Raw genomic sequence first — 22,764 nt, 5'->3', positions numbered from 1 at the left:
TTTCTTCCGGTTTCCTAAGTGTGGTCTGCAGTAAGTTTTTCATAGCCATGCCCTAAAAATCCAGTTTTGGTTTTTGTTACTTAGAAATAAGTATTATCTAGTTCTTAACCTAGGAAGAACCAATTGCCCCCCTCCCCCCACCACCCCTCCTTCCCCCATTCCTCCCACCAAGCCCCTTGCACCTTGTGTTCCAGCCAACTGGGGCACTCCCACAGCTCCCTCAGCTATTCCCACCTCCATGTTTTGGCAAGTGTTTTTCCTTCACTGTTCCACCCCACACTCAACCCTCCAAGTCCCTCCTCAACACCTCAGGCTCCATGGCCCTTGCTGACCTCCCTGAACCCTCACCCCTCCCAGCCCAGTGTGTCTATCTCAACCTGGAAGGTCCCCCACACCTGGTCTTTTCCCTTCCTCAGTGGTGACATCCCGCCTCCTATTGCTGACTACTTGCTACAGTCCTTGTCCTCTTCCCAGAACTAGATCATATGCCCTTGAGGTTAGGAACCCTGTTCTGCCGACATCCTTAACCCAGCACTGTGCCTAGGACTAGACGCGTGTCTGTCGGGTGGAACTGAATTAAGCCTATGTCGTTTGGCCAGTCTCAACATTTCTCCCTTGAGAAATGTGTCTGCTTAGGGCTCCCTTGAGAAAGGTGTCTTTTCATAGCCAATCCAGGAGACTGACTTAAGACAGTGATGGACAGAAGACAATGGCCAGAAAAATGCAACAGGGAGCATTAAATTAAAAATAATTAAGGAGGGCTTCCCTCATGGCCCAGTGGTTAAGAATCCGCCTGCCAATGCAGGGGACACGGGTTCCAGCCCTGGTCCGGGAAGATCCCACATGCCACGGAGCAACTAGGCCTGTGCGCCACGACTACTGAGCCTGTGCTCTAGAGACCACGAGCCACAACTAATGAGCCCATGTGCCACAACTACTGAAGCCCGTGCACCTAGCGCCCATGCTCTGCAACGAGAAGCCACCGCAATGAGAAGTCTGCGCACCGCAACGAACAGTAGCTCCGGGTCACCGCAACTAGAGAAATCCCGTGCGCAGCAACGAAGACCCAACGCAGACAAAAATAAACAAATAAATTTATTTTTTTAAAAAAAGTATGAGCTAATTTCAATAATCATCTGAGGAAGGGGAGGGTGTGTGGAAGGAGACTGGATGGTGTTGGTCATTTTTCAAGGTGGATAATGGTGATGGGTACATGGGGGTTCATTTTACTGTTCTCTCTGCTTAGGTATATATTTGAAATTTTTGTGATGAAAAGATTTGAAGAAGAAGGCAAAGGAGGAGGAGAAGCAGCAGCTGATTTGCAGATTCAGAAGGGACCCTGGGCAGAGGAAAAAGAGAAGGGCTTGGCACATGGGTCTCTCCCTTTGGGAACCATCTCTCCTGGTAGCAGCACTCCTGCTCTCCAAGCACCTCTCCTGCATCTATACACACCGCCCCACCACTCATTTATATGGCCCCCCACGCTCAGACCTTTGACCTGAGTAACACCATCCCAGGCTCTGTCTCTTGGGTAATGCCCCATGTTCTAGAACATTCCCAGAGGGGCATGGGAGCCCCTCCAAGCCAGGCTCTACTTTAACTAATACAGTTGGCAAACCCTCATCCATGTGTGTGATGTCACACACCGAGATCTTCTGGGGCAGAAAGTCCTTGATGCTTCTCAAATCATACCAAGCAGGGACCCTGCAAGAAAGGATCTGCCACGGGTCAAAGGAGCCATCATGGTGGAAACTTCTCCACTCCGGAAGCTAGTAGAGAACTGACCACCGTCTGTCCAGAATGGCTCCATTCTAAATGACCCCTCAGAAGCTCTTCCCTAAGGCTGTGATTCTCCCATGAGTCACTGAAGTCAGATAATACACATTCACTGCAGCCAAGATGCACAAAGCACTGTACTGAGTTCATACTCAGGTCTTTCCAAAATAATTCATGACATCCACAGCGACCATGTCCAACCAGTTTTAGGGATAAACAAGCGGGAGACCCTCCAACATGAGAGCTCACTCTTACGCAGTCCCTTTCCTACTTCCAGACCATTAAAGGAGAGATATTTGTAATGTAGATGAGCCCAGTCCTTTTGCACAATGTTGACAGACACGAGGAAGATTCCAGAGAGAAATGCCACAGCAGCAAATGAATATAAATGATGCTTTTTCACTCTGTGCTTATAAAATGCCTTTTGTACCTGAATCTCAAAGCGCTCCAGGAAGCATGTCATTGGCACTTCCACTCAGGGTAACTGTGAATGGTCAGATCTTCTCAAGTCATTTGTGATAAGAAAGAACAAAAGTCCGGACACTTTTAAGATGCAATATTCTTGCCTTCTGGGTAGTAAACAAAAGCGTGCAGATGGATAATGACATCTGTGGATTCTGGCTTCATTTCCTGGAGAGAACAAAATGTAAATAAATATGTAAAAAACTGTCATATGTGGATAACACTCATGGTCCATCCAGTAGTTACCATTCTGTCCAACATGCTCCTGCAGTGGATTCCATTCCTGGGTGCAGCCTTGTGACTGCATTACACTGACAAGGTAAAATAGATCTCTTCAATGCCCACAGGAAGACAAATATAGAAATGTTTAGTAAAAAGGTCCAGTTCTGACACTGGACACTTTTGCACTAAGTGATGCCTTCCTTTTGTTCTCTCCACTGGAAACGTCCTTGGAAATGCTTAATGGCTAAATGATTCATTAGGGTCTGCAAAGGCCAAGCCCTTAACTGGAAAGGCAGAGGCCTGCCTGAGGGATTGATTTGAAGGTTCATTTGAGAATTCTTTCCTTCTCACCCTCAGCCTAAGGTGTGTGCCCAGCATGAATCACCACTAGTGCTCCAGCCACCACTGAGGTGCCTGGAGAGCAGTCGTTAGTGAGTTTGGAACTTTTGCTAGGATTCGTTTAGGGTAATAATCAGCTTAGGAGGATAAAACTCACAAAGACTCTAAGGACGTTTCTGCTGGGAAAGTAACACCCAGCAGAGACAACCTGCCCCTACGATCATCTGTGTTGGATTCTGAAAGTCAAGGCTAATAGCTTGCAAAAGAATTTGAGTTCATCGTGTATCTAGAAAAGTATCTGCATTGAGTTCAAATGCAGTCGAAATGATTTCCAAATAGTTTCAAGTATTTTGCTTAAATGTTATTAGTCTACAGAACAACAATTAAATAATTATCAAGAATAAGTATGTAAGGTATCCTGTAATTGTAACCGAGGGCTCCTTGCTATGACACTGGTAAATGGCACATCAAGGTTTGCATTATCTTATACTCTAAAATTTTTCTACTCTGGTCAAATTAAAGTGTAAAGGAAAATATAGATTATTAATTTACTAACTGTTCTTGACCTAAAGAGTAGCTAGCATGTGGTTTTTGGTTCTAAAAGCAGTGGTCTATAAACTCTTATCATATACTATTATTAGTTGAAAAAAATTCTGAACATGTAGCCCCAATATATGCATCTTAATTTATTTGTAAATAAGATACTAGCAGTAATACATTAGCATAAAAATACAAAAGTAGAAAATGTTTAAAGTCTAAAACAATATTTTAAATGTTTTAATTTTATTTATTGATTGCAAACTAGTTCTGCTCTCGCTAGCATTTTTTTAAAGAGAGTAAAGTGGTCAAATAGGTTTATTTTTGTGACTCTTGGCTGAAAACGCTGTGATATAACAATTTGAAGTGTGCTTCTAAGTTCCGTTTATTCTAAAACTTGGTTTTAATGGCTGTCATTGCTTAAAGTATCTCAAAAGATAAGTAAACTAACTAGGAAGAATCACACCGCTTACCAAGTCAAACTGCTCATTTCAATTGTTTCCACAAATCATGCAAAGGTTTTAAATGAAATTTGGCTAAATCTCCATCGTCTCTGAAGTCCACCAATCCTCCTTTTACAAACCAATTAAATGGTGTCAAGGAATAATTCAGAGATGCTTAGCTAGTTGTTTTACATGCAATTCATTTACTTCTACATGAGGAAGAAAGGTCAATTGACTGTTGTCATGGAACACAATTAAAAACAGGATGTATAAAATAGAGGAGAGAGGAAAAACCCTGCTGGCAGCTGGGAACAGTGAATCTTACATGCACATTTTGGGGGTAAACAAATCAGTTGGAGACTGACAAAGAGATCAGTCTGGGCATTCTGAGTAGGCTAACTAGCAGTATCAAAGAAAACAATTACGACGTGGATCCCAAAACTCTCCATCTGGGAGAGCTTTTTAAAGAGGTGAGAAATTTCAGTTTCTAAGTTTTGTGTGGATATTTGCCTTTTTTTTGTTTTAATAAGCGATACATGTCACTTTTAGCAACAAAATCATGTAACACTGGAAAGATTTGCAAACCTCTATTTTCAGAAATGCTCTCTCCATAGGATTCAGTTCTTTTGAAAACCAATGAGTTTCTCACTCATTGTTAAAAACATCACCATTATCATGAAGGAACAGATTAAGTCTGTTTATTTTTGTGAAACTCTCTCCTACACCATCCTAATGACAGCTACTTGTCATCACAGAAAAGATGAGTAAATGTGGAATACTTTCTGTAAAACAAAATATAGTAACTCATTTTTTAAGCTTGACAGTTTTCAAGTGCTTTGTCACAAGATGATCTGTGATCTGTGTGGTACATGAGATTTTCAAGGTCACCCCTCATCTTATTACAAAACTCTGAAAAGATTCTTCTAAAGGTCTTTTTTTTTTTAAGTCTTCACTGAATTTGTTACAATATCGCTTCTGTTTTACGTTTTGGTTTTTTTGGCTGTGAGACCCGTGGGATCTTAGCTCCCCAACCAGGTAGCGAACCCGCACCCCCTGCATTGGAAGGCAGTCTTAATCACTGGACCGCCAGTGAAGTCCCTAAAGGTCTTGTTTTGTCATATTTTACCCTGTGGATGGCATTCAGTGGCCCATCCAAGCCACCAAATGCCGTGGTAGACTGCATAATGGTCCACAGACACCCAATGTCCTTCCTTAGGGGACCATTAGTCTTCACCACCACCGGGATGCTAAGCTCGGCCACGTGTATCATTTTGGTCAAAGTGAGAGGCAGTGTGTTTTTCACTTCTGAGCTGGAGCTTTAGGAGCTAGTTTATGGTTCACCAATCTCTTTCTTGCCCCACCACCCCTTCTAGTTCTAGATGCAGGTTGCTTCATCAACCTGGGTTCTGGAGTAAAAATTACCTGGACCAGTGAAAGTCTGTCCCAAATGTCACATGTGACATACTGCTACTAAATATTTGGAAATTCTTACCCCCAATTTTTTCTGTTTATCTTAAATTTATTTATTTTATTTGGCATCCCTAGTTTAAGTCACTGACATCTGGGAATCATTTGTTTTGGCTGCATAACCCAATCATACTGGACTGATACACCAGCTGACCATGGCCCAAGGAAGGGCACCTGTGTGAACCTGTATGTTAAGCATTAGTAAGGCTTAATTTTGCCTTTACTTTCCAGATTAAAAAAACAAAACAAAACAGAAGCCACAGTTCTTCCTGCACCTCAGGGGATAATCCTTGGAGATCACTGTTCTAAGTTGTGGTCTGCAGGCCAAGGTGGTCAGACACTAGTAACTCACCAAAAACATAGATTCCCCAGCACTGGCCTAGCAATACTGACTTAGCATCTGGAGGTGGTTAGAGGATTTGCTCGCTTAACAAGTTCCTCAGGTGATTCGGAAGCAAATTAAAGTTCCACTGGCCAGTGTTTGCAATTTGACTGTTTTAAAGACTAAGTGTACTTACTAGTACTCCGGGACCTGGGTACCAGTCCTGCCTTTGCTATTTAAACTACCTTTGCACGATATTCAACAGGTCAATTCTATCCTCCTTTCTGGACTGCATTGCTCTCATCTAAGGAGGGACAGGATTGGCTCAGATAATCTCAAATCTCTCTTCCAGCTCAAAGTCCAGGACCAGGAATCAGAAAACCAGGGACTTTCAGTGACCAGCAGGCAAAGTACACAAGCGAGGCTGAGTAGGTATAAGACACTAGGTCATGGAGGGGACGGTGGCAAACAGACCGAAGGGCCCAAGCCTCAGTCTAAGCACTCCCTGAAGTTTCCTTCTCTGCAGGCGGGGCTGTTCGGGAATTCCAAGGGCCCTAAGCATATCTGCCTTACATGCAACTGTAAAAGTTTTAGAAAAGATTTCTCATTTTGCTTTGGAAAGTACTGTGTGCTATGAGTAACTAAATGAATTTTTGATTGGCATTTCTCTGAAATCATCTTGGGTTCTGGGAGGATTTTTGTAAGCAGAGAAAATCTAACATACAAATAGTTTTAGAATGGAACAAACTGTGTGAATACTAACTTTAATAATTAATGACATTGACACTGCAAATTTTGTAGCTACTTCATTAAACATTGTAGCTTTCATTTTGCAAGATTAAAAATATGTATATCTTGGAGCCAACAACATTGTTTTTACGTCTCGAATATTTTGATAAGCATTTTAAAAGCCTGTTGGCACCAGTCATTTTAGCTGCATTAGCCCGAGGGCTAAAACAGTTCTGTGGGCTGGTGCTGCGTTGGCATTGGTGAAACAGATGATTAGACAGAATATTAGCCCTTGAGGAGCTCACAGTCAGCAAGGGACGTAGATACAAGTACGTAATTTTTCTATAAGGGGGCAAGTGCAGGAAAAAGCTACATACAAGTTTTGGGAACAAAGAAAGGGACCCTATGGGGTAAGGAGAGGGAGGTGTCAGGAGAGACTTTTTAGGGATGATACCTGTGATGGATGAGTCTTTAGGAATGAGCCAGGTGAGGAAGGGAAAGGTATTCTAGGCAAAGGAAAAGCACCAGCAGACACAGGTTATGGGACAACTTGTTGAAGCATCGAACTATAAGCAGTTCATTCATTCAGCAAACATCTCTTTAGTGGTGATGGCGTCAGGCACTGGGAAGACAGGTAAACATGTGAGAGCACTGATTGGTTACAAGATCCAGGATAACTGCCCCTGCAGGGCAGAGCAAGCCACAGATGATGAAGTGCACCTTGACGGGGGCTGGGAGCTGGGGGGCAGGGAAGGAGGGGAAGGCAGACACTGGGAAAATATAAAAATGAACATAAATAAGTGTCTTAAAATGTGAAGTTCTGGAAGTAATGACCCATGTTTTCCCACATTATATTCCAATCACAGACATTAAAAACAATTATATTAACTTAAACCCACAGCACATAAACGTTTCTGAAGAGGGAAAAAAAAATTATAAGCATTTAGAGCTAGAAGAATGTGTAAACTTTATGTAATTCAGATGTGCTCAGTTTCTCCTGCCATCAGGGATCATCCTCCTTCACTACCTAAATCTCTCTAGTCCTGCCCTGTGAGAGGCCCCAGAATATCTGGTCCCTCCTCAGGTTTCCTTCCACAAACAGTTCCTGGGCGTCCCTGGTTCCCCCAGCCCAACGCCCGCTCCCATACTCCCCTCTGCCGCTGACCTCTCTTTTTCTGTGCTGCGTTCCCAGTTCTCTGTGTTTCACTCTTCTCGCTGCCTTTTCACAGGCTGTTTCCAGCACATTTTCTCCCGAAGCATTATCAACAAGGGTTCAGGCACTTACTTCTCAAGAGGCCTGCGGTATATGTGAGTCCTGAAGAAAGAATCACTGCTACATCAGGAAATCCCTTCTTGCAAACACAGAATTATACAATAAAACAACAGAATTCAAAGATGATTAGAAGCTAAATTATATATGTATAAAAGCTTAATAAAATGACATTTTACTATAAAATAATGCATAATCAGAAAGAAAAACAGGAAAATGAAGCTTTAAAGAATAAATTTTAAATCATTTCATTTTACCCCGTAGAGATATGTTTTTATGGACATTGACACAGAAATAAACATGTTTGTGAAATTAAGATCTTATCACAGGTTTGCTTTACTTTTTTTTTTTTTTTTTTTTTTTTTTTTTTTTTTTTTTTGCTTTACTTTTTTTTAATCACAACATCGCACACGATCTTACAGTACAGGTACACTTATATTAACATACAATGTGCCATTTAAATGTTCTTGAATATTCTTTAAAAACAATTTATTGATAATAGTTGCACAAGTTAATGGTATTATGTACCAAAAGTAGACTTAACCATCCTCCTAATGTCCTTAGACCTTTAAGTTGTGTTCAACTTTTTACTATAATGTAAAATAACAATGTGTTACTTGCAAAAAATGAAAAAAATTGACTGCAAAATACAAACAGAAAATTATAGATATCAAAACCAATACATGTTGATTTAAGTTCTACAAAATATACTATGATATTAAATTCACTGTTAAATATAAATCATAAAAATGTTTTGTTACAATTGAAAACAATTTGTAAATTGAGTTTGTTAACAGTTACAAGGACTTCTAAATCTGCAGATAATTAGTGTATTATCAGCACCTGATGTAAATTACAAATTGAGATAGCCAAGTAATTGCCAAGGCAAAACTAAGTTTTCAAGAAACTTTCAATATTTTACTGCAAAACAAAACAGTTTTATGAAGGCTGTGGCTGCATGTAACGATACGATACTGGGTTTCGGCTCAGAGGTTAAGAGAGCCGAGCACCTTCGAAGCTTTACACAGACCTTGGCTATTTCTCTACCTCTTTGCTACTCAAAGCACTGGCATCATCTCCTGGGGGTCTGGTAGAGATGTAGAATCTCAGGCCCCTCTCAGACCAACTGAATCAAAATCTGCATGTCAACTAGATCCCCAGGTGTTTCCTGAGCCCTTTAACGCTCGAGAAGTCCCTGGACCACCGGAATGCCCTTTGCTAGTTCCCTAGGGCCCGACAAATACGGGGCTCTCCGTAGATGCTCCAGGCGTCACTAAACAGCAAACTCTGCACCTCTGGCGGTGCCGTCTCCTCTGAAATCCATCCCTTCAGCAAAGGCGGAGGGCCTACTCTCCCCGCGGAGCCCCGCCGCTCCTACACTCGGGACCGCGAGGCCCAGGCACGCACTACGATGAGCGGACAGTACGCCGAGGCCGGGCTGGCTTGAGTCTGGACGGCCCCTCACCTGGGCATGTCCTTCCCTTCCTGGGCCTGTGAGCCCGACTGCAAACCGAAGGGGCACTGAAAGCTGTGGCGGGAAGAGCGCTGACACTTCACTACTTTACGTAACAGGAACCGCTGGTTACAACTACGGCCGCTCTTCCCCGCCCACGCAGAGAAGACCTCTGCGACTTTGACTCCGCCCAAAGCCCAAGTTCCGAGGACGGTTGGCCAACAAAGACCGGCGTGCGAGGGGTGGAGCCTGGGAGTCAGATAACGCGAGAAGTACTTTCCCGCAGAAACTCTGGCAGACATCAGCGCACGACAGTTCCCGCCCCCGCCGCGAAGCTGGTATCTACCGGGGGAGGCGGGGCCGGGCCTCTGGAGCAAAAGTCGCGAGATTTGAACGCGTTCGCTCCAGTTCTTCCTGTCAGAGGCCGGAAGTGCGGGGCGTATCTGGCTCCTGCTCTGCTGGCCAGCAGCGCCTCTGGGCCCGGCAACTTGTTACGGCTTCTCGGGTCGAGACTTGCGTCGCCTCGCGGCGCCTCACCTCGCCTCACCTGGACCGAGGTGATGGGGGACTCTAAGGAGGCCGGGACCGAGGCTCCGCCGGCCGGGGCCGCTGCTCGGGGAGGGCTCAGCCTCTTGTCCCAAGGAGAGTCCGAGGAACCTTCTGCACAGGTGAGTCCGCGGTGGGGCGGGACCTGCAGGGCTCCGTGGGCTGCGGGCCCGCTCGGCCCGGGAGGGATGTCACGGTTCCCGGCGGCTTCTGGCGCCTTCTCCACGCCTTCCCGACGGCCCCCCAAACGGAGTGGAAGTCCTTGTGCCTGTCGGTGTACTCAGGCATTTACTTGCAGATCATTCGTATCAAAAGCAGTCCTCGCTTCCCAGTCGAAGATAACCGACAGGTGAGTTAGACACGACCTCCGCTCTCAAGAAGCGTACGTGTAAATATGTGGTTCCCAAGTCGGCACAGGCTTGCAGAGCCGAAGGGAGAAGAGAGCAAGCTCACCGAGATGGCACTGAGCTAATTAATGTTAGAAGGGCGCAAAGTGTTTGCCAGGCCGAAGCGGGGCTACGTGAAGGAAGGTTGGAAGAGTTAACTCAGATCCTGAGCTTTCTTGGGGATGTGCAAGTGAAATCTGTGCGCACCCCCCAGGGACTTGCTATGAAGTTAGACATTCAGAGTATTTGTGTCGTAAACTGACTAATCAGTTGCTAAACGCTTACTTAAAAACAAAAAAGGCCCAGATATCTCACCACAAACTACTTTCTAAATGATGTATGTTATTGACATTGAAATACATCTTTAATATTGAACAGAGGTTTTATTAAATTTTGCATTTAGTTAACGTGCTACTCTTGACTCCTTGGTTTCTGCTCCTACACTTTTTTATGAATGTTTTAAAACATAGTTCGGTTGGCCTGTTTCCTAGCTAATAACCCATCACACTCCTCGACTGATCTTTTTTTCTTTGAAATTATGTGAAAAAGAGCTAAGTAAATGGTACACATTTACGCTCACATTTATTAACTGCTGTTAGTAACATGTAGTATATGTTCTTGTAAGCCTGATGTGGTAGGGTTTTTATTATTATTAAGGTGGGGTATTTTTATTCCTAGTAGTGTATATTAAAAGTTCATTTAATGTTTTAATCAGGGATCAGCTTTATTTCTTGGAGGCAATGAGGTGAAGAGCCGAGCTGTGGTGAAATACTCTTCTGCCCCTCCTCGGACAGCATTTGCACGCCTCCAAGAGAAAACAGACTTGAAACTCCCACCTGCCAACTGGTTACGAGAGAGTGCCAAACTAGGACCAGCAGGAACTACCATTCTTGGCAACAGTAGGAAAAGCAAGCCATTTTCAAGGTAAATATTAACTGATGGCATTTTTACCAGTCCCTCAACCCTCCACCTTAAAACTCTTAATACTCGCTGTTCAGTTTAATTTGTAATGCTCATCAACGTGCCAAGATTTCGCTTTGGTAAAAGATTGTATTTGACTTTCAATGTCCTTTATCCCCCTGATAATAGGACTCTGTTAAAATATGAAGATATCAATCGCATATGCTTCTTTCAAGTCTGCATCATGTTATTAACAAAGATGAGTTTTGACCACTAAAATTCCATCAGCTATTTTAATTTTAGCCAATTTACATACCTTTTGAATGTGTGAATGCAGAGAATCAGGGTGGCACATGATGAGGAAAACCCTTAACACTGCCTAACCTGTCTCGTGGAATTTTTCATTAAATAGTGGTGGATTGTCTGGGCTGAAAAAGCAGTGATGTAAAAACACAGCATGTCGAGTGATGTACCCCCTTGACTTTGACACTTGGTGGTGGTATTTAAAGTTGAGAGAGTGGCCTGGGTCTTACAGAGAAAAATGTAATGATGTCCATATTCTTGTGGACCGTTTAATGTATGGGGTTCTCTTTTTTCCTCTCAGCGATTGAACCTAAAATATTTCTGCATAACATATAGCAAGAGCCATAAATACATTAGTACCTTATGTGCCAGTAGTTTGGAAATTATCCTAATGTCTCAGAAGGTAAAAGTTATATTTGTAAAATGTTGCTTGTTTGTAGCACTATTTATACTAGCAAAAAAAAAAATTGGAAGTAGTCTGCATATCTTCTTTTAGAAGAATGGCTTAATAAATTGTAGGTCAACAGAATTAAATGTTATAAAGTGATTTAAAAGATAATTATATTGACTGTGTACAGACACTGTGCTGAGTACTTTATATGTTTATCTCATTTCATTCTCACAACAACCCTTTGAGTTTGGTACTGTTAACTAACTTTCCTGCGGAAAACTGAAGCTTGGAAAGGTTAAGTAACTTGCCTAGACCACATGGTAAATCGTCAGCATGCTTTGAAGTGAGGCAGTCCTAAATAAGTATCTTGACTCTCTGCCTCCTACAAACTGAAAAATGGTGACATCGGCTGCCTTTCAGGCTTGCAGATTATAGATGTGCCTCATGTGGTACCTGGCACAAGTTGGGTGCTCAGTTAGCTGTTTTTTCTCTTTCTGGTTGAATTGGTTTCATGTGCATTTTTTTCTCATATATTTTTTAAAAGGGTAGTAGTGTATATCACTGGGAACATAATCCCAGAGACAAAAATTCTGATAAATGTTTCTGTTGCTATTTTTCTCATCTCCCCACCTAAAAATAATAATAACTCTAACTGTCTATTGGATATTTTTTAGACTTCATGACTACAAAAATAAAAATAATTGTTAATTGTTTTTATTCTAAATATTTACTATTAATTGCTTCTATTACTATTCTGTTATTACTATCTTTTATCAAATCCAAGATGCTATTGATTTTTAAGTCACCCCATTATTTTAATTTTTTTAAATTTATTTTTTCTTGAATTATAGTTGATTTACAATGTTATGTTAGTTTCTGGTGTACAGCAGAGTGATTCAGTTATATATACACACACACACACGTACATATTCTTTTTCATTGTGGTTTATCACGGGATATTGATTTAGTTCCTGTGCTCTACAGTAGGATCTTGTTGTTTATCCATTCTATATATAATAGGTTGCATCTGCTAATCCCAAACTCCCCATCTATTCCTCCCCCACTCCCCTCCCCCATGGGAACCACAAGTCTGTTTTCTATGTCTGTTAAGTGACCCCATTATTTTATGTACCATTAAGAAGGAAAAACTAGCCAACTGTAATGGTGATAGGCATACTGATTTCGGAGGTGTTAGAATGTGAAAAACGTGTATCCAAGAAACAATGAAATATAGTATTCTATTATAAACAATACCTGCACCACCCTGAACGTGATTTTTGTGGCCTTTGTTTTCTCCTTCAGCTTTGGGATGGCATACGACTTTATTGATTCAGTGGGAAATGATGTGGATGTTGTCTCTGACTCTGAAGTAAGTGTTCTTATTGCAAATGTAGTTGGGATGTTTGTGCTGGGGATTTATAGCCTGCTTTGTCTGCAGTCTTGAAAAATTAGTGATGAAATAAGCTACAACTATCTGATTATTGAATACCTTTTTTATTAAAGTAACACTGTTCACTGCATCTTTCCTCAAAGAGGAGGGAGCAACCCCCCAAATAGTGGCAGTGGTAATTAATATTAGTATTGATGGTTGTGTTTTAATGATAGCAGTTTTGATGATAGCAATTATAATGTTGGGTTATGTAATGTTACTAGTTGAGAATTAGATGTGATACTTTTGGTAAAATCTGTTGATCCTTAGTTGGCCAATTTTATCTGAGATGCTAAAAGCCTGGGTCAGTGCAACAGTGTGACCTGTACATACTTTATGAAATTCCATCGTGTACAAATATATCTTTGACTGTCATTTACATTAACACAGGGTGACTGGTAAAATGTAGGTGATTCTGGTTCTAAAGCTCTGTCTTCTATGTGTTTATAGGTAGCTCTTTGTGTAAAATACAGTTTGTATGACCTTAAGGAAATAAGGTTTATTATGCTTTAAAGTTGAGTGAAGTTAAAATTTGAAAGATTCCAGATCACACTACAAAGGTCTTTCTAAATTGTTTTTTCCTCTTGATTTTTTTCAAGAACATAAAAAAGCTTCTGAAGATTCCCTACAGCAAATCGCACGTGAGCATGGCAGTGCACCGCATAGGAAGGACTCTCTTATTAGACGAGTTAGATATTCAGGAACTCTTTATGAGATCATCTCAGGTAATACGTGAAAAATAACAAGAAAAACACTATTTTAACAACTTAAGGGAACTAGAAATGTGATTTTGTTTCAAAGAAAGGCCAAAGTGGAAATGTGGTTGAGTACTTCAACCAAGAAGTGAAAAGGTTCACTGAAGATAAAAAAGCTTTAATAAAGAAAAAATAGAAAAGAGAACGGTGAAGAAACTTACTTCATTGAAACCAACAGCCAGGATTCTTGCGAGGAAAAGGGTGAAGTGAATGAAGAAAGTTGTGAAAATCTGAAATTTCAGGGACTGGTTAAATTTTTGAAAAGTCCTTTGATGTCTCCATTAAAGACATTTTCATGAAACATGGCTGCCAGGAAATGTGAAAAATGTTTAAAAAATTATTCCTATGAATATATAGTTATATTGGAATTAATTGGTTCTCTTAAAGTAGAGCTTCTCAAACTGTATGTGGTAAATGACTATTCCCCCCATTATTTTGTAAAGTATAATAATATAATAATATTTCAGTTTCTGAAAGCTTACTCAGTACTTCTGTATTTACCTTGTCATTATAAATAGTTCATGGTTGCAAATAGTTCATGGTCTTGCCACTCCCATAGTCTACTCTTTGAAGAATATTCCTGCAGTGCTTTGATATAGGAAAATAAGTTACAGTGATTTAAATTGACATTTAAAATAAATGTTTTTCCATTTGAAAAGACCACAGTTCAGTTCAGTCTGTATATGTTAGCCACTGGGCAGAATCTTGAGAATCACAGTCCTTGCTTCCTAACAGCTTATAATTTGGGGGTTATAAACACACAGATAATTTTAATGCAGTGTGCATAGTGGGACTGATTCCAGGCACTGAAGAACATGTTATAGAGAGAGTCACCTCTCCTTGTCTGGCTTAAAGAGAGGAGGAGGACAGGGAGATTTCCTAAAAGAGTTGATAGGGACTGAGTCTAGAAAGGTAAATGTTTTACGAGTGTAGGTTTATGAAGTGGAATTTAAAAAATAAAAAGTATTTCCTATAAGAGGGCAATAGGTAAGGAATTGTTTTGACTGCAAGCTTGGTTAATTTATCAATTTCTTATGTTATTCAGACTGGTGATTGGACGTGGTTAAAAGAGTTTTATCAAAGACTTATTGATCAGAAGTGGCAGAGGAAGAAAAAAAGCAAAGAACACTGGTATCAGAAGGCTATTCTTTCGAAGTTTTTATATTACAGGTACTTGGCTACTTGTTTATTTTTATCTTAAGAGGAAAAATGAAATTCTGATCTAAAACGTAATTTGAAGCCAGCAAAAGTAATTTAAGTTTTGCCGCTATTATTGTTGACATTTGCCCTATATTGCTTTTTTAACGAGATTTGTGCTTGATTATAGAATCTGATTTTTAAAAACCGGTGGCCTGTTACATAAAGTTAACTTAGTAACAGTGTGGTTTTTTTTCTTTCTGATTTGGCCAGTATCAATGGTGATGGAGCTGCTCAGCCTGTCCCATCTACTGCAAAACAGCAGAAATCGTCCAGCGCAGATCAGACAAACGATTCGGATGGGGCTTCTTGGCCTGCCCCCTTTGAAATGCCTTCTTCAGTCTCTGAAGACCCCAGTGCTTCCAGTCAGGTTAGTTAGTACTTAGATGCTAATTCAGCAAACTCATTTAAGGAGACAAAATCAATTATTTTGTTAATAAAAATAGACGAACCGGAGTGAAAAATATTCCATCAATTTATGTCTTCACAGTTACAAAAAGTACTTTCTTTAGTTTTTCAATATGGAATTTACAAGGGATATCGTGAATGGCTAGATCTGATGTTTTTTAAGAAATAATTCAAAAACATTTAAAAGTTTTTACCACATTTAAGATAGCTTATCAATATGTTTATCGATACTGATTATCTCCTTAAAGTCATAAGGAGATACAGTATATTTAAACTGTAGAAATATTAAATACCCATCAGATATTGAGACTCACAGGCCTGTTTGTAATTTAAATACTGATCTTCTACCTTAACTTTTAGTCAGATTGGTAGGCCTGAAATAGCCCTGCAGATTTTCTAGATGAAGTTGCTAAGACTTAACCTACATTAATGTTATAAAGCTTTTAGAAAGGAAGAGAGAGTAGACTGTTACCTCTTTTGTCTCTTATATTCTTGGTTCTTATTGTTCATTTGTTTTTGTCCTTATTGTGTCTATCAAAGAATAAAATAACTCCATAGATGTAAATTGTGCATGTTTATTTTTAGGAAAATATATTGACAAGCTTGAGGAAGGTAAAAATAAGATCTTTAACTTGGTAAATTGTGTTTTTCCTCTTGCTGTGTATTCTCACACTTTGAACATTCAGCATTTGTCCAGATACTATCTATCCTCACAACTTATAAGGTTATAGGGGACAAATAGCTTTAACTTGATTTTAGTTTTAGTAGGTTTTCAGATAGAGATGCCTCGTTAAACTGTAGTGACCTTAAATTTTTTCCAAAGTTGGGAAAACTGGAAGGAAAAGGAAGGGAGTAATTACCATGCAAGTTCATATAGTGATAACTATAGGAGGTGGGTATGTTACATAAATGAGAAGGGACATGAGTGCTAGGAGGGTCCCATGTCATGACTTGGGTAGTGGTTACATAGGTAATTTGCTTTCTAACTAGTCATTGTACTATATTCTGTATTATTTGTTCTATGTACTTTCCTATATGTGATTATACTTCACTAAAGGAGTTTCTAAAAAATTACTTAGTATTCCTTGACTTCAAAATACATTATAAAAAGACCACATAATAGAAATACTAGTCCTCTACCACCCATTTCCTCCTTTATGAGTGTTATCATCTGTCCTTTAAGGGTTACTATGAAAAACCTTGGAGGCTTTTGAGAATATGCAGACCTGCATGTGGAGGAAGTGACCTGGAATCTACTTAATGCCTCAGGCCATGTACTTTACTCCACGTGTGGCGTATAAATTTGTTTCATCCTTGGAGCTGCATATGTATTGTGTTGATGGTGTCATTTTACAAATAAGTAAATAAAGCTCATAAAAGGTAGATGTTTGTCTGTGGCCACAGAGCTGATGAAGTTCCAGCTAGGGTCTAAACCCTGATATTTCTGACTTCAGAGGCCTGTTCTCACAGCATTACTCCAGTGTGCCCATGTATCCCCCACATTTAGAAGGGCCCTGTAAGCAGTCGGGTTGTCTTAGCAATGGCATATTCCTAAGTAGAGCTACCCTGCCTAAAAATAATCTTTTACAGAATACTTTTTATAACATATATAAATCTTTAAATTTCAACATTTAGAGATGTATTTTGTTCGTAAGCTATCACCTCATGAATTCTTGCTCCCAACACTAAAACGGCTAGTTTGAGGCCTGTGTTAAGCATTAATAGAGTTTAAGTAGGTCTCTGTGGTATGGCCGTGAGCCAAACCTTTATTGAGGACATTATGAACTAGAGCCCAAACTCCCACTAAAGCAGCTACCTGGCAAATACAGTTTGGGGGGTTGATAACTTGTCTGTGTAAATAAACAATATAATAAGTGTTTGAAATCCTTTAAGGATCCTTTGAAAAGAAGACAAGACATAGCAGAAGCACTGGAGATTCCCCCCCATGCTTGCAGTTATACGTACTTTGCAGGCAGGTGCTAGGCCTGTTAGCACACACATAGGAATAAGCAATGCACACACACACTCACATGTGCATGCTCATGTGCATGCTCATCTTGGTTTAAAGTAATGTTTCTCAAAGGTTTAAAGTAATGTTTTTTAATGGCAACTGCCCTTATGGTTGGAAAGTTGAGTGGTGGACTGTGTTTACCCATGTCAAAGATTCCTCTTCCTATGTGTTTTCAAAATATATTCCACAGAATCTAATAAGAATAAGAAAGTGTTATGAGATCAGATACATGTGAGAACATTGGATTATACAGAGGCGAAGTAGGTTTTTCCAGTGCAGGACCTCTTAGGGGCTTTTTAATGGTAATAAGAATTGTTACTCTCCAAAAGCAAATCGTTGGTAAGCAGTGTTTTTCAAACCTGACTCCAGAAATTTTTCACCCAGGGACTAGACTTCTGTGAAACACACACTAGGAAATGTGAAACTGGAGGCTGTTCTGATGACCAGTGTCTCAAAAATACGGCTGAGGTTTCTTAGGAATTTTTTAATCCAGTAGGGATGGGGTGTGCTGAAAGAGCAGTGCTCTTCTATTCACCCAAAAAAAGAGGAAAAAAGCTTGGAAAGCTTAAAATAATCTTTCATTGTTATTTGAATAAGATCTAAATGTGATTAGCTTATTATAGTAACCGGTAATTAGGAGCTCAAATATGTCACCCAGTGATGAGAGTTAATGATTTGTATTAGCCCTGATTTACAAGAGTAGATTTGATGTGTATGCTTTGAATGTTTAGGTGATACTCTTTTACAGTAGGCCATTTTAAAGTAATTACGGCAGCAGAATCACTCCTTATCCTTGCACTTTTCACAGGGAGGTGAGCCTCTTGAACCCTCATACATAGTGGGGCATGTGGCCTCAGCACCTAAAGAACAAAACCTGACTACTTTATTCAATGACGGGGAGAACAGTCAGGTATGCTTTTCGTGGTGTCCAAGGTGAGACACCTAATCCCCAGTCTACTTCGTCATTTAAAAACTAGTCTAAATTGGATTCATAGGGGAAGAAATCCACTTGATCCTGAATCTCTTTCTAAGCATCTCTGTGATCTTATAGCTCTGTGGCTTTAATTTACCTTGTCTCCCTTGTCTTTTCCTTTTTCTAGTCTTTCTGTGGATCATGGGGGGAGATTACTGATCTTCTGTTTATTATATAATCTTTCTGTTTGATTTTAAATCACAGGGTCTCAAAAATGATTTTGCTCGGAATATTTTATGGACGTTTGAAGACATACATATGCTGGTTGGCTCCAACATGCCTATATTTGGAGGAGGCAGATACCCAGCAGTCAGCCTGCGCCTCAGGTAACCAGGCTCGTGTCCCTTTAGATCAGCCTTCCATCTGCTTTCGCCTCTCCATTCCAGCATCGTTGCCTTTTCTAGTTGTTTTCACTTCCCTTCTTGCCCCACCAGTTGAAATGGCTGCAGTAAGGAAGGAGTGTTTCAGCAAATGCTGAAAGCCCTCTGGCTGGCTTTTCATTCTAGTCCTCAGTGAGTGGAGTCAGAGATCTGCTGTGCTGACCTAGTCTTAAGTCTGAATCTACAACTTGTGAGAATATAATGTAGTCTATTTAACTAGTCAAGGAGATGGTCTACCAGCTTTCTGTTAACTAATTGTGAGCATTTTTTTTAATGTTCCAGGTGTATGTGTTCATGCTAGTCCATGTGAATTCTGACTTGGGCACTATGATGCATGCTGGTCAGTCTTTCACTTCAGGTTGTGTGAAGAGCGTGCAGTAGGCTCCCCGTCATCCGCTGTCGTAGTTCCTCCTATTCTTACTGAAAACTCTGATGGACACCCATTAGAAGTCCAAGAAAAGCTTGTGGAAGGATGTTAAGTACAACACACCACATAAGCTACATGTGCGTGTCTCATCAGAAGAGAAAGCATAAATGGCATTCTCCAACTAGGGAGAATAGATTAAAGTATTTTAATGGGGGAAATGAGTCTCAGGTGATTGATTATGGAACAGCTTAATTAAATCAAATAACACTAGAAATGTGTATTTTTAGGGATAACAACAAACCAATTAATGTGCTAACTGGAATCGACTATTGGTTGGACAACTTGATATGCAATGTACCAGAGCTTGTCATGTGTTTTCATGTAAATGGAATTGTACAGGTAAGATAGATACAGTGCAACTTTTAAAATAATCTCTCAAATACAGATTGGAGCAGAAAGTACCTCACTAAAGTTTTTAAGACTGTTAAATACTAAGGTGTATTTTGGCAAGGAAGATAGCTATGGATAAACTCAAATTTGAGTGTTTTCACGTTTGAGTTGGTGATATCAGAATTCTAGATGTTATAGGAGTCTAATTTTACAGGTAATTTGTGGGCAGGTCATAATACAGTACTAAAATCTATATTTGTAGCCAGAGAACTGTAATTTTAATGCCAGGAACCCACAGTAATTACCTGAAAGTGTCCTAACAGTAGAGGTGTTTATTCAGTATACAAATACCTACTCAGTTTATGCAGAGTTTTAAGGAAAGGCCCCAGCATTGCATAGAAGTAGTTTATATAGCAAATTGTTATTGGGCATATTCTATTTATGAGGGATTTTGTCCCCATCAGAAATGTTGGAGGAAAAACAATAAGGTTTGGTCACTACTCAGAACGGTTTAACCTAATGGGAAATAAGAATGTGCAAAGAGAAAAATTGGAGACAGTGGGTGAAGGATTCACAGTGTAGTGCACACAGGAGTCTGGATGATCAGAGAAGGGTGAGATCACTTCTGTTTTGATCTGGTCTATTTTCCAACTGATTTGTAGTTTCTAGTCTTAGAGTACTTCAGAAAATACGGTAAGTGGCCTTTAGGGAAGTGTAAGCAGAAGACAAGCTAAAGCTACAGAGGCGCTTTAAAAATCGTGATAGTGGTCTTCCCTGGTGGCGCAGTGGTTGAGAGTCCGCCTGCCGATGCAGGGGACACGGGTTCGTGCCCCGGTCTGGGAAGATCCCACATGCCGTGGAGTGGCTGGGCCCATGAGCCATGGCCGCTGAGCCTGCGCATCCGGAACCTGTGCTTCGCAATAGGAGAGGCCACAGCAGTGAGAGGCCCACATACCGGGGAAAAAAAAAAATCGTGATAGTAATAGCCTTGCAGCCTTTACTCTTACTGTTGCCTCCACACGCCATGCTCCATTTCTGTAAAGGAATAGACTCCATAGCTCAAGGGGAAAAGAGGATACACTGGAGACACTGCCCAGATGACTATAGTGTCAGGGGAAAGAAAAAGCCAGAAATACATATTTTGAGAAAGTTTACTGGGCGAAGTCTGCCTTCATTTACCACCTTCCCAGTGGAAAACCATTAGGGTAGAATAGAAGAAAGTGTACAGTGTGACTTGTTCCGTGGTTAGGACAGAAATGAGATCCTGCCTAAGTGTGTGGTTCAAAATCAGGTGATGACTCCCCCTTGAGAATTATTCCTGTGGTAAACCACCACATTGCTGGCAGGGATGGGTCAGATTTCTTTGGAGTATCAGGGCAGAAAAAAGACCAAAAACCAGTGCCTTAAACTCTCATGCTGCGTAGGTCTCTAGTTGCGGGATTCGTATGTTTGGTCGCTTTTTCATAAGAGAAGTGTTGCTGTGTAGGTTTTCTCTTAAACTATCTTCTATCTGTTTTACAGAAGTATGAAATGATAAAGACAGAAGAGATTCCCAATTTGGAAAACTCTAATTTTTCTACTAAAGTCATAAAAGATATTGCACAGAATATTTTATCATTTTTGAAATCTAATTGTACCAAAGAAGGACATACCTATTGGCTATTTAAAGGTAAGCTAATTCTTGAATGAATAGTAATTGATTTGAGTGGCAACTGTAAAGTGAGGTTTATTTGGTTTTTTTGTTTTTTTTGTTTTTTCCCAGCAAGTGGCAGTGATATAGTGAAGCTCTATGATCTCACTACTCTTTGTGAAGAAACTGAAGACAAATACCAAAATCCATTCACAATGCCAGTGGCTATTCTCTTATATAAGTGAGTGCTTTAAGAAGTTAAGATGAAGAATTAGCCTTACTTACAATTCTTAAGTGTATAGCCACATTATCTACGCCAAGGTTTTAAATACCTTTTAGATTTTCATAGTTTAAAAAAAGTGTGTGTATGTATGTATATATACACCTATATACTGTTCCAAAATAAATGGGGAAGGGGGAGGGCAGGTATATAAAACACAACATTTAGTTGTTTCTTATGGCCCTTATTCCACTGGAAGGAAAGAAGAGCGTGCCTAGACTTGAGTCTTGTAGAGAACGATGAATGGGGAGTAAATTTGATATGAACTTCTTTTAGGGTTGCTTGCAACATGATGATGAAGAAGAATCAAAATAAGAAACACTATGGGACTGTTAGAACCCTGCTTCTGAATTGTGTTAAATTGCTGGACAAAGGCAGGCATCCTCAAGTAAGATTAACATATGCTCTCTAAAAGAATTCTGGCATTCTGATAGAGAATTGTTGCCTAGACATTAAAGCCGCCTAATTCATAGTCTGCAGCTGCCCAGTGGATCCAGTTTGGTAGCCAGGTACCACGTGTGGCTCTTGAGCACTAAAGTGTGCTTCATCTGAATCGAGATGTGCTTTCAATGTAGAATACACACTGAATCTTGAAGAGTGTGTGTGCGCATGTGTGTACACATTACATGATGAAATATTTTGTTTATTGAATCAAGTGTAATATTAAAAATTGATTTCGGGCTTCCCTGGTGGCGCAGTGGTTGAGAGTCCGCCTGCCGATGCGGGTTCGTGCCCTGGTCCGGGAAGATCCCACATGCCGCGGAGTGGCTGGGCCCGTGAGCCATGGCCGCTGAGCCTGCGCGTCCGGAGCCTGTGCTCCGCAACGGGAGAGGCCACAACAGTGAGGCCCACGTACCGCAAAAAAAAAAAAGAAAAAATTGATTTCAACCAGTTTTTACTTTTTTTTAATGTAGCCACTAGAAAATTTTAAATTTTGTGTCTGGCTCACATTTCTCTTGGATAGCACTGTTCTATAAATTTACAATTCACACAATTTTAATAAAGTAGTGCTGTTTTTCCTTTGTATTACCACTGTTAAAAGGTGGAAAACTATAGTCTCTTGAAAGATCCATTTACATGAATGTCAGTATGAATAAGGACCACATCCTGTACCTCAGTATATAAAAGCGTCTCTTAAAACAACCTCAGTTCTGTGCCCATGGTTTTACACCACCCTTATTACCCTCAGGTGTCTGAATTTGACAACTGTATGTTTCAGTGTAAGGATAGTTGTGTCCTGTTTAAATCAGAAGAGATATGTAGTATCTGTGATTTTTTTTTTTAAAGATCCAAGTTCCTTTTAGTTGTGGCCACGTGCAGTTTGGAGATAAAGATTATCCTAGAGACCAAACCAAGATAAACTGTTTGTGAAGAAAAATGGCAAAGCAATTTCTGGCT

General features: G+C 40.4%; 1 protein-coding gene and 1 long non-coding RNA gene across 4 annotated transcripts in view; one reads left to right on the top strand and one right to left on the bottom strand.

The window, feature by feature from the left end:
• Positions 1-1,165: 1,165 nt before the first annotated feature.
• Positions 1,166-9,144, bottom strand: LOC132439256 (uncharacterized). 2 transcript variants are annotated; one of them, XR_009522334.1, is made up of 4 exons: positions 9,033-9,144; positions 7,583-7,649; positions 6,752-6,919; positions 1,166-2,406 (listed from the first exon to the last, which is right to left on the bottom strand). It is a non-coding gene; the product is annotated as an uncharacterized lncRNA (long non-coding RNA). The 2 variants fall into 2 exon arrangements; XR_009522335.1 differs by lacking the exon at positions 6,752-6,919 and having other exon boundaries at positions 7,463-7,612.
• Positions 9,145-9,483: 339 nt separating this feature from the next.
• The window catches only part of EDRF1 (erythroid differentiation regulatory factor 1), a 41,066-nt gene continuing 27,785 nt past the window's right edge, over positions 9,484-22,764 (top strand). For both annotated transcript variants that reach the window (XM_060033860.1, XM_060033858.1), the window contains exons 1-12: positions 9,484-9,688; positions 10,668-10,876; positions 12,849-12,915; positions 13,575-13,700; positions 14,776-14,900; positions 15,141-15,297; positions 18,155-18,256; positions 18,524-18,645; positions 19,354-19,465; positions 20,978-21,125; positions 21,219-21,327; positions 21,643-21,754. In XM_060033860.1, the coding sequence (XP_059889843.1) occupies positions 9,581-9,688; positions 10,668-10,876; positions 12,849-12,915; positions 13,575-13,700; positions 14,776-14,900; positions 15,141-15,297; positions 18,155-18,256; positions 18,524-18,645; positions 19,354-19,465; positions 20,978-21,125; positions 21,219-21,327; positions 21,643-21,754 (1,497 nt within the window). In that variant the 5' untranslated portion in view covers positions 9,484-9,580. The remainder of the gene's footprint in view (positions 9,689-10,667; positions 10,877-12,848; positions 12,916-13,574; positions 13,701-14,775; positions 14,901-15,140; positions 15,298-18,154; positions 18,257-18,523; positions 18,646-19,353; positions 19,466-20,977; positions 21,126-21,218; positions 21,328-21,642; positions 21,755-22,764) is intronic.

Source organism: Delphinus delphis, chromosome 16 (assembly GCF_949987515.2).
Source record: "Delphinus delphis chromosome 16, mDelDel1.2, whole genome shotgun sequence".
Taxonomy (NCBI): domain Eukaryota; kingdom Metazoa; phylum Chordata; class Mammalia; order Artiodactyla; family Delphinidae; genus Delphinus; species Delphinus delphis.
This window is presented reverse-complemented; position numbering and strand designations above follow the sequence as displayed.